At 35.6% G+C, this 12,091-nt stretch overlaps 1 protein-coding gene across 2 annotated transcripts in view; it reads left to right on the top strand.

Moving 5' to 3' along the window:
* MARCHF5 (membrane associated ring-CH-type finger 5) overlaps positions 1 to 12,091 on the top strand; it is a 35,976-nt gene that overhangs the window by 13,516 nt on the left and 10,369 nt on the right. Inside the window, exons 1-2 of one of the 2 annotated variants that reach the window (XM_064514061.1) lie at positions 3,112 to 3,134; positions 8,130 to 8,332. In XM_064514061.1, coding sequence (XP_064370131.1) covers positions 3,127 to 3,134; positions 8,130 to 8,332 — 211 coding nt within the window. In that variant the 5' untranslated portion in view covers positions 3,112 to 3,126. Of the gene's footprint in view, positions 1 to 3,111; positions 3,135 to 8,129; positions 8,333 to 12,091 lie in introns of those variants that run through there. The other variant, XM_026094162.2, reaches the window with a different exon arrangement.

The raw sequence follows: 12,091 nt of genomic DNA, 5'->3' as shown, positions 1-12,091 counted from the left end.
GAAGAATACTGTAGCCACACTAAAACACTTGTTTGGAAGAACAAAATAGCTATCAGCATTTGGCCAGGACATTGTTTTAGTATCTTTCTGGTTAACACTGTGACATCTTTAATGTCCAGAATCTTTGCAGGCTTTTTGAAAAAGGAAAAGACAAAATTTGACCCAAAGCAGACTGTATCACATTATGTCTAAACAGATTATGTAAACCAAAACAGTCAGCTAATGAAAGCTGTAATTTAAACTATATATAAAATCTACTTTGATTGGATTTTTATTTGAAATATTCTTTCTAAAATTATTCTTTTAGTGTCATGCTAATATCAAGTTTAAGTCATAATAGATTCTTTTGGGATAGGTAATACAGCTAATATCGACCAGCATGAATTGTGTAATCTGAGTTGAATTTTAGTTGTTTCTAATAATCTGCTTAATTATCTCTCTTTAATTATTTGTGGTCATATTTAAAGGTGTGATGCAAACAGAAATGCAAAGTAGAATAAACGTTAAGGAAAAATTTAGATATGGAAAAATTCAAATGTTCAAAAACTTCATGCTGCTAGAGAAAAGTTAGTAGTTAGTTCCCATGACTTGCTAAACTGATTACAGCAAGAGAATTAAAATGCAAGAATCTGTGCCAATAACTGGAATTGCTACCACAATTTCACGGTCCTTTTAAGTTTGTAATAGATTATACTACAGTGGTTTAACAAGTTAAGTGATTGCTTTCTGTAGTATGGAAATAGAGCTTTATTCTTTAATGTGGTTGTTCCTGATAACTAGTCACAGTTATGAAATGAATTTAATCTGAAACTTGGTGCAACGGATATGTGTAGCTATAATACAAAGCCATACAGTGGAAGAGAAGTTGAATAGAAAGATATTTTGACTTTAAGAATCATCTATACAGAATTAGATGATCTGGCTTTTTTATAGCCCTAAAAACATTAATGGTGATTATTCGTTAGAACTGCTAAAATAGTCTTTTTAAATTTCTACCATGAATTCATTTTAACAGAGCAGTAGCAGATCTAGCTTAGACAAATATGGTTTAGGACACTTTTAGGATATAAATATAAGAAAGCAATCTCATAAAACTTCAAAACTAAAATAGTGCTGAAAAAAGTCAGTATTAATTTGGAACAGATAATGTGCGTTACTGTCATACTGTCTATATCTCTGAGCGGATTAATTGCTGTGGACAAAGAAATCCTATTTTATTTGCTTTTTAAAAAGAAATCTAAAATGTCACCTTCCTAATTAGGAACAGAATTGGACAGCTGCAGCTTCTCTAGCAGAGTTCTAGCATTAGCAAGGAGAGGTATAGTAGTAAACTTCTTGTTTTTGTTTTTCCTCTTTTAAGGGGGAGTTTAAAGGAAGATCAGTGTTAGTTTTCATATGCGTGTTAGTTTTCATATGCAGCCAGGAGTGTTAGATCAGCAGCTAGGTTGTGTTAAACGGATCTGTTTGTGTCTGATCGTGCAAGATTGTGTGTGTATATATATGTAATGTACATATATACATACATACCTATGCTGAACATAGCACTGCAGCCTATAAAGCTTTGTGATGGCATGATTCAGCATCATAGATAGCGGCTGGCAGTCAAACGTTTAATTTTATCCACAAGCTAGAAAGTTGCCAGCAGGATTCTGTGAACTGTCCTTTACTCATGTCTGCCTTTATATAGTGCAGTCAGCTCAAGTTCAAAATATTTCTCCTTAGTTGGAGCTATAGTTGAGTGTATATATCAGCAAATTTAGTTCAACTTTCGGTAATCACCAGATCTTTCTGGTACACCTTCTATTATTCCATGTTTTGTTTTTATGCATTTGATGACTGTGTGCTTACTGTCTTTTAGTCATTCATGGGCTTTTATCAACAGCTTCAAAAAAAAAAAATAGTTTAAAGAACGCCATCCTGTGGTTGGAGGAAGTCAGAGCCTTTATGCGGATGCTCTGTGTGGCCATACACTCACCTCATTAGTCTGATACTCTCTATTTAACCTTTTCCTGACGCCTTTGGTGAAAGTGCTACTTGTATAGTCAAGTCTGTTTACTGTTGTTTCTAGATTCTTAGCAACTTCTTATTTACTTGGAATTACATCATTGGTGACCAGGCAGAGCAGAATTGGGTATTGGGACAGATGAGCTTCAGAAACTTCCCTTTTAAGACTTTGTTTCAAGAGACAGCACATTTTCTAGTTTAATGATCCAGGTTAGCATATGGCTGCCATATCAAAGTGCTTTAAAAAAGGACCCCCAGAAATCATAATGACACATCTTCTGAGACTACCACCTTTACACTGATGTCCCACTGGAATCTGCTCCTTGTGTGTGTGTGTGGTGGGGGGATCCCCACACTTAGGACAGTGTTTTTCTTTCTTTTCTTTCTTTTTTTTGAGTTTGATAGACAGAACTTGTGTTGAAAATAAAATGTTTTATGCTGTGAGTGATGGCCAGGAGAAATATTGGAGAAATAGTGGTGCTCCCTTTATAATTCTGCTGCTGCCTTTGTCTGCTAACCAGCTTCTAGCATTGTGCTGGATAGGGTCTGTATGCGTTCTGTTATTGAAGTTGCCACGTTGCTTTAGACTTTGCAGCTGAGTCCTTCTCTTCTAGCACTTTAATCTCTGTGAGGCAGGACATGAGCTAGTATTCCCCACTTCACAGCCTTTATCAGGAACGTGCAGGCTACGCTTGCAGTCTCGTGACCAGAAACTGGCCCTCCAGCGTAAGAATCTTTCTCCTGCAAAATCGTTCAAACTCTGGAAAAGGAAGCATTAGCAATAGCATTTGCAGTGCAACATTTCCCTTCTTTTTGAGCAGAAAGTTTGCTATTTTCCCATACATAAAATCCTAACCATCTCCAAAGCAGCCAACCTATGTTGTCTTCTGCTAGATAGCTCTCCTGATCTTCTGACACTCCAGTCTTCCCACTTGCATGTGATTTTATAGTGTTTAGAGTATAGTTGGCAAATTTAGTGGAAATTTAACACTGTTTCTCATCAATGATATTTTATCTGTTGGCATAGACTATGCATAAAATACTTAATCACAGAAGCTCGTGAAGACTTGCCCTCTTCCAAACAGCAGATTTGTGGGTCATCCTTTGGAACAGTACCTTTTTATGGCCAGGTATTGAACTTGTTTTCAGTTCATTTCTTCCAAGATGTGCTTTCACGCTTCACTGCATTGGCTTGCCATGCTATCATTGATATCAGTTGTACTTGCTTTTTTTCCCCCCCACTTTCAGATATGAAATTCAATTGCAATAAGCCCATAAGTCAGTTACTACTTAGCAAAATAGTGATGCTTTACTCTGATATTAGCAAATTCCTGCTGCTTTGAGGGAAAGTGTGTATTATGTGAGTGAAATGCAGAAAAGTTTGCTTAAAAAGATATATCTTGTATCTTACGAGGGATCTGTAATTGGAGCAAAAATGCTTCTTGGCTCACAGTTCTAGGGGACTTCATGCACGTTCAGATTTGCAGTTCTCATGGTTATGAAGTGTTAGATACCGTAAAAAGCAGTTTTCTTCTCAGAGGAGAAATTCTCTGTTTTTACTTACAGTACATGTGTGCCACCGAGCACTGGAAAAAAATCCAAGACCTTTTGCCTTATCTCTTGCAGCACTATAAAATAGCAGTGCTGTCCCAGTCTCATAAGTCATCTTCCCTTAAGTGTTGTGGATACCAGGATATCCACTGTGCTTATAGGGCATTAAAGATTTCTGAGAACTTTTTTCTCTAATAATACATAATTAACATATTGCTTTTAAATTGTGTTTTTTGTATTGCTTACAGAGTCATTCGTGCCTGCTTGAAAACCAAGCTGTGTCATGACTAATTCAGCTCCCACAGACTGAGGCAGATTTGATTTAAATAGCATGAATTAGATCCCATTCCATCTCTCATCTGAGACTGCTTTGGGAGAAAGAAGTAACCTTGAGAAACAGTTTAACCGAATAAAAAGGAAAGCAGTCTGTCTCTAGATATGTCTGTTGGTACTGGAGTATCTTACTGGTGTTTAGGAGCTATAGCTCCAAGCAGGCATAGGAGTATGTGGCTTCCTTAATGATGAAGAACTCATAATTTGAAGAAATTTGTTTTTAGGCAGGCCTTGGCTTGATACTGGGACAAGCTTTTTTGATTAGTCATATAACATTCGGAGTGTAGGATCTTTAGTATTAATACAACTTCTTCTCCATACGCTTTGCTCTTAACACACACAGTGCCCTGAAAAGAGTTCATCTTTGATAGAGAATGAAACAGTTGCAATAAATGACTTATTCTCAGAGTGAGAATAGCATTTTTGAGACTGGAGAGCTTTAGGTGCTAGGGAGCTGAATTTAAAAGGCAGTTATAAGTTCAAGGCTGAAGTAATGATATTTCCCTTTTTTTTTCTTTTTGCCAAGAAAGTGTGGAAAAATACATTAGTGTTTGATTTGGCTCTGTAGAAAGTCATCAAGGAAAAAGGTTTGAGTTTCTATCAGAAACAATGCTTTGTTCTACCTTGTCAGCCTTTTCTATTTCAGGTTATCTGAGTAGCAACCTGATTCAGTAGTAGAATCAAGGTCATATTTTATTCAGTACAAGAAAATGGAAAATCTGGCAAGAGCCAAGATACTTGTTTTGAAATGGTTTTATTTAGCTCTTTCTGCTACAGCTGCTGTCAATAGAAGGAGATAAAGCTGATGACAGAATACAAGGAATTAGCTGTTCATTATTCATGACTTGCTAAAGGTATAAGTCTGTAAAGGATTTTGTTATTCTTTTCATGGGTCTTTCTGGTTTTCAGATATAAGTTGCCTGTCAAGAAATTGGATGAATCAATTAAAGAAAAGATACATATTTTCTTGACTTTTTAACCTTAACAAAAAATTCAAACAGAATTTAATCTGCAGGGTATTCATGGACTAATTCACTAGTTAAAATTGCAGTGTAGCAGGATTCTGTTCATGCTTAAATCCCTCACTATTTGAATAGACCCTAGGCTTATGTGGCTGGGTGGCATCTCGCCTTATTGCAGCCCACAGACCTAACTAGCTCTATTGTGAAGCCCTTAGTTCAAAACAACTACAAAACTACTAAGTTACAGATTTAGAGATGTTGCAGATCCAAATAGGATGTGGTGTGAATGAGTGAAAGTTTACTTTTGAAGGTAGCCAAGAACAAAACTGAAGAATGAAAGATTATCAGTAGCAGTGTATTGTATTGCTTGTTCTTACAGTAAACTTTTTTTCTCAATGTAAACAGAACATTAACAGAATTTGTTAGAACTTCAGTTCCTCAAGAAGTCCTTGATCTAGTGCAATGAATGAAAACGTCTGCCATGCTTTGTAATAATTTTATGTTTTAGTGGTGGTCTTGGCATTTTCATCTGGATTCTTACTAACTTGTGGCTAAGCCATCTTTCCCCCTCCTACTTAGGAGGGTTAATGTGTCCTTTCATTTAGGACAGCAATACATGCATCCAGGCAGCATGAAGGTAAAAAGAGTGCATAACACTAGAATTCTGACTTTAAAAAAAAAAGGGAGGGGGGGCAGAAGGAGCCAAAGTCAGGCTTCACTTACATATTTATATTAAGATGAATGAAACAAATTGCAGTTTTGATTCAGCATGTCAGTCTTCAAACTGAACTGTCATCCTGAATGCAAACTGATGCAGTTCCTGTTTCAGAGCACAAATGCTAGAAGATACAAGTTTGCATCTACTATCATGTGCTCTGTACTTACAACTGGACGTGTGGACATGACATCTGCTATGTCCATTTTATCTATTATATCGTTTAATTTTCAGTTTCTCTTCCTTGAGTCCTCTCTGGAATCTGCATCTCAAGTTGTTTTGTTTCCCAGAGGTGCCAGTCATAAGTCACTACAGGCTATGTTCTGCTTCTTCACACAACTACAACTAAATTTCAGTAGATTTCTGCAGCTCTAAATCATAAAATTGAGTCAGTTCTTCGAAAAAAATCTTTTGCAAATATTTTGTAGGCACAGTTATTCCTATAAAGAAAACATTGTTAGTCTTTTTTCTGTAGAAACAATGTTTTAGTTAACAAATAGAATACTGCCTAAAATAGCGAGGTCTTAAAAGGAAACTGTCAGACAACTGTATTTTTTCATTACTCAAACTTTGTCAGGCTCAAATCTGAAGCTTCTGATTGTGGATCCCCCCCCCCTCCACCCCGAGTTTTAGTTAAAAAAAACCAAAATCGAAACAAAGCCCCCAGCTGTTTACAAGTGAAATTCCTTTAAATTACTGTAACTGTTGCTTTGGCGGTGGCTCTGGTCTCTTGCTGTGCACATAATTTCCGTCTAAGTTTTGCCTAGTGGGTGGTGGGTTTTTTTGGGTTTTTTTGTTTTTGTTTTTTTTTTTAAGGGGGTAGAGAGGGAGAGGAAAGTGTACATATACACTTGAGTATAAATTTGTCAGGTAAGTTTTGTGATGCTTTCTTCAGCGAGTATGCTCCTGTTTAGTTACAACTCTGACTTCTTGCAAGAGGTAGTATGTGACGAACTGGCAGATGGGGGTTGAAGAGGACTTCTAAGCTGTAATTTCTGCTCCCAGATGCTGGCAAAGGTTAGAAGTGGGATGCAGAAGAGGCAGACAGAAACAAAAGATATGGAGGAGAGAGGGAATAAGAGTGAGGAGGAGTTGAGAAGCTGAAACAAGGATAGAATTTGATTGTAGGGGAGGACTTAAGGCATTGGAGGAAGGTTAATAACCGACAACAAATGGTAGGGGAGGGAGAGGAAAAGCATCATTAACCACTGTAACACACTAACACATTTCCACATAGAAACTACAGTCCTGATCACTATTCTTGAATCTTAACATTCTTTTGTTTAGTAGTAAAAAGCTGAGAAATGCTCTGGCACTGTCTGAATTGCCATCTGTTAGTGGTTACGCATAAGAAGCCTTTTACTGTTTGATGTTAATCACATTGCTTAAGTTTTGAGAACAAAACTTCAGCATTAAAATAATTCTGCAGAACTTCATTTACTAGATGATCTCTAATTAGAGCATATTTTGATAGATTATAGGGATGCTGTTGGAATATGCTTTTATAAAGATTTAATTATGAAATTGTTCATATAAAATCTTTTAGATATATTGAAGTAGATTAGATTTGCAAGAGGATCGTTATTCATTAGATTCTAGTTTAATCTCTGAACTTCACAACTCAGTATGGAATTTATGGAAGTTATGGATGTTTATAGAATTTATGGAAGTTATTTCACTGTAAAATTAAATAATTCCTGGGCCAGCATGTTTGGTATTTTGCTAGTTTCGATCCATGTTTCACTTTCTTTTGTAAGCTATGAAGTCTCCAACGATCTGGCCTAATCATCAGAGCAGATATCTGGGAATTCTTAGCATTTGCTCTCTTCAGGCCAGGTCACATAGCCTCTCATGCTTGTATTTTACCCTTTTCTAAGGGATAATTGGGTAATAAATTATATAAAATTCAAACACTTTAATTCTATATCCAGATAATACTTCAGAGAACAGAATTTTCCTTCTGTAGTGTAGAATAGTAATATTCTTGAAGTACTTTTTAATTTATTTATTTTAATATTGATTTCTCTAAATGAAATACTTTGAACGGAGAGGGAATGAATTAAATATCTTTATTAAGTCTGGTATCAGTGTGTTTCACTCTATCATTTGTATTAACTTTTCTAATCATGTGGGTGCGTTGGAGTTTGTTTTCTAAACAAACTCCGATCCCCTACTGGATTGATTTTGTATTTTTTTAATTAAAAAACTTAGCAAAATATCTAGTGTAGAAGGAGATACTGATAAAACATTTAAAACTATGAATTCTTCATATGAGTTATTCAGAGACTGAATACTATAACCTCAATGTTATTTAACTCAAAGTTAAATTAGTAATTCAAAATATATTAAAAGCAGTTGTTTACCTGTCTGTAAGATTATATAAACATGCAAACAAGATTGTGGTACAAAGTGTTTGTATTTGTGGTGGTTAAGAATGAATCAACAAGCATAATCCCATCTAGGTGCAGTTTTTCTAAATATGGCTTCACCTGTGAAAATTTATTTTAAATGCTTAGAAGCAGCAACAAATATGTATGACTTTTTTTTCCTTCCTGTAATTACAGAAGCTGCTGGGTTTGTTTTGCTACTGATGAGGATGATCGGACAGCAGAGTGGGTGAGACCCTGCAGGTGCAGGGGCTCTACGAAATGGGTTCATCAGACTTGTCTACAGCGCTGGGTGGATGAAAAGCAAAGAGGAAACAGTACTGCTAGAGTTGCTTGTCCTCAGTGCAATGCAGAATATTTAATAGTATTTCCAAAGCTAGGTAAGAAATGTATCACTTAAAATTTAAACAAAATATAATGAGTTGTTTCTTTATATGGTTCCTGCCTTTTTTTCTGTGCTTTTTTTGTGTCAGTTCTGTTGAAAATTTCTCCATTCTGTTTTCCAAATAGAAATAATTTGTGTTCTGCACACATCTTCTGTGTTGCCTTTGTTAATTATATCCTAAAAATTATTCCACTTCTTAGGTGTATCAGTAAGTCTTAAGTGGCTGACCTATATTTAAATTTATGGTTATTGTGGTTCTTTTTTTCCTTGTTGAGCAGAGGGGGACTTTCAGCAATTGACACATTAGCACATTAAAACATCCCAGAATTTTTCTGAGCCTGCAGAGAAACTGTTATCAAAGGAAATTCAGAGGAAGGAATCTTGCTGAGCAAGGTGTTGCATTACCTGCAACCATATTTTTATTTTGCTTAGCAAGTATTCAAGAGTGAATATTGCTCTATATTCAAGAGGTAAGAATATTCCTACTTGGTCGTTAGGCAGTTTCTAGCTCTGTTTGTCAAGGTGAAAGAAGAGTTGGAGATCTTCCAGAGTCTACTTAGATGAGAAGCTAAGGAGGATGCTGCACAGTACATTGCAAATATTTAAAATAGGAGTGGCTGCCATTTTTCCAGTGGGGCCCCAATTCATCTATATTTTCTACAGGGTGTATTGATTAGGTCAAGAAAATAAAATGCTGCTGCGAGTAAATTATACAGTAGTTTGATTCTCGTTTCTTGCATATAAGATGAAATAACTGCCATTCTAACTCCTAGATGATCTTAACCGTACATTAAGCAGAAAATATAGTAAAGATGAATGGGTCAGTTCCCATCCGATACTGATGTTGTTCCTGACTCATCTTTGCATCAGTACTGTATTTTGCTCACACCATGAGGTTCTTTCCATAACCACAACAGCTGGGAACTTAAATTTTGATTAAAACTAAAATAGCACTTAAAGTGCTGTATAGCGAGTGAGTACATTTTAGGGAATTTCAAAGAAGACTTTTTACAGCATGTCATTTTCTGTAATACAACAATTGAAAATATCTTGCACTGTCAGTTCTTTGGGATGGGGCCTTCTTTTCTACTATAAGGCCTGACACAATCATGGTGAGAGGAAATTTTATATGGCTGGTGATACGTATTAACAGGATGGAACACTGAATAATGGTAAAGAAAATATGGAACAGTAAATTGGTGATACTCAAGAAAATATAAAACAGCATGTTAACTTACTACCAAGGTACTTCATATAGCAATCCACAAGTCAGTTTTGCTGTAAGGATAAGCTTGAGAGGAGTCTTAATTTCAAATGTAAAGAAGGCATCAAGTGATAGTATTTAGTTTTCCTTTGGATAAAATTTGGTTTGATATCTGGACACATCACAAAATTTGAAGCTGTTTCAAATTCTTACTTTTGTCTTAGGTGAAGTTATGCATTTTATTTTGGCAAAGGGCAAAAGGGGAACCAACAACTGTAGTTTGGAGAAGATACAAGCACGTAGACAACAACAGGCATTTTTAATTTGTACTTGCAATTTGTGTCTTATTTTATTTCAAAGCTAAAACTCCCAAATGCTAATATTCCTAGCTTCTGAGAAAGCCTAAAATTCTTGCACAGAACTCTTCAGCTCTTGTGTGCAGGCATCTCAGAATCTTTTGATGTATTTTTCCCTCGTAACACCTGCCTCCATTTTACAGATGAGAGGGGCATAAAAATTATCAAACTTGTAGAAGTGTATACAAGAAACCTGTAACAGAGCAGGGAAATGAATTCCGGTTTGTCCAACCTCAGTCATGAGCTCCATTCCCTTAAGGAAGTGAGATAGTCTTGTCCCTTTTGTAGCAGTTTTTAGTAACCGCAAACTGTCGTATTGCAACTTGGCTACAAGTCAGTCAAGGTCACCTCAGGCAGAGTTAGAACAAGGAAGTGTTTCCAGGCAATCTTGCCAATAGTCTCTCTCCATGCTGCAGCAGGTATACTTTGAAGACATTGCTAGTTGTGCCATTAAAGAAATTGAGTACTTAAATAGGGAGGATGAAACAACTAACCAGGTTTTCCTGAGGTATCGTGGTTCAGAAACTTACTTACATTAAGACATTTGTACTGTATTGCTGAACATTTTCTAAAAATAGCTTTTTGTGAAGGAGCACTCCATAACACAGCTTTTTTATTTATGATTATAGTTTTAAAGTAATATTAACATGAGATAATAACAAATATGTTTTTAAGCTGTAGTGGATGTCTTATTTAACAATTCAAAACAAACCCTCTAGTGAAGTATCTTATCCTTTTAAAGTTACAGTTCTGTTTTAAATTTGATAGTGGATATTAGTTTTAAGAAACTGGTAGTAACTATGTTCTTAACAGGTTTTTCTCTTCTAATCTGAGAACTTCTCTTTATTGCATAACAAAATATTATTGCCATTTTAAAAATGACTGTTTAAAACTTAAGTATCATTATACTTAATTTAATAAGAAAGGAAGAAAACCAAGCATGGCAGAAAACTCTTTTAAAGCCTGATAGTGTTTACCATATGAAAAATATTTTTGCATTTCCTTCTTTAACATGTGTGTTAATTAGTGATGTTTAATTTCCTGCCTTTTCCTTAATGCTGCTTTAAAAGATAAGGCTATATCTGCTCCCCTTTCTTGTTGCTTTCTCTCTAAAGGATTATTTAAAAATCTGTTATTGGACCTTTCTTTTTTGTAGTCTTCTCTCAAGATTATATGCATAATTCTGCAGCTTGCTTCCTTTAATGATTAGTATCTGTAGCTGCAATTTTATTATTTTTAGTGTGTTAGACTTCTGCTGTTGGCATACCACCTTACCAAGATGTATAAGGCAAGCTTCAGTATTTTGAGGCCCTTCAGGGCACACTGAATAGGATGTTTTTTTCCTGAATCTCTGTCTTCACCTTCTCCAAAAGAATCTGCTGAGTTCTTCCAAGTAGTGCAATTAAACAACAACTTTTTCAGTGACTGTGAGAACCCTTCAGGATGTGCAAACTACTGTGCACTTAGTACTTGCAGTTATGACCTTGGTGCTACTTTCCACGTATTGATAGATATCTCAGCACTTTTTAAGTCTGGAAAGTTAAACAACTGTCACTACAGTTGAACAGCCTGTTCAAGATTTTTTTTTTTATTAAAATGTTCCCTCTTTGGAAATCTTATTTTTCTTGTTTATTCAACAATAGGATACTTGAGAATAAATTATCTGTATAATTAAGCTTTGTTAGTTACTTAAACTTATGTTGGCTGGCATATTGGAAGCCAAGTGCTGGTGAGGTGCTTACTGTCTTACAGCAAACAAATATGCTTCAGGCCCTTAAAACTATAGTTTTTACTGAAACAAAGAATGCACATGATACTAGAAGATGCACAGAAAAGTAACCAATTTAAAATACATGAATAGTAAGTTAAAAACTGGAAGTTCCAGCGGAGTTGGAATAGAGACTATGCTGAACAATGTTCTGTCCAAGTTGCTTAGGACTGCTCAACACAGTCTGTACATAATGTACTCAGCCATGTTTACAACTACTTTTGTCAAGATTGCATATAAATTATATAGATGTGTTTAAATTGCACCCTCTTCAGTATGGTATTTGCACAAATACCAATAAAAAAAAGCTGCAGTCCTTATGTAAGGTCTCCGGATGTTACCACTGTTCAAACAAAATGTAAAATCCTACACTATCCATTTTAAAAACGTAAAAAAAAATGGGGAGTACTTTACAAGAACACTAGT

The sequence above is a fragment of the Dromaius novaehollandiae genome, chromosome 6 (genome assembly GCF_036370855.1).
Source record: "Dromaius novaehollandiae isolate bDroNov1 chromosome 6, bDroNov1.hap1, whole genome shotgun sequence".
NCBI classification, from domain to species: domain Eukaryota; kingdom Metazoa; phylum Chordata; class Aves; order Casuariiformes; family Dromaiidae; genus Dromaius; species Dromaius novaehollandiae.
The sequence above is the reverse complement of the archived record's forward strand: the minus strand, read 5'-3'. Positions and strand labels throughout refer to the sequence as shown.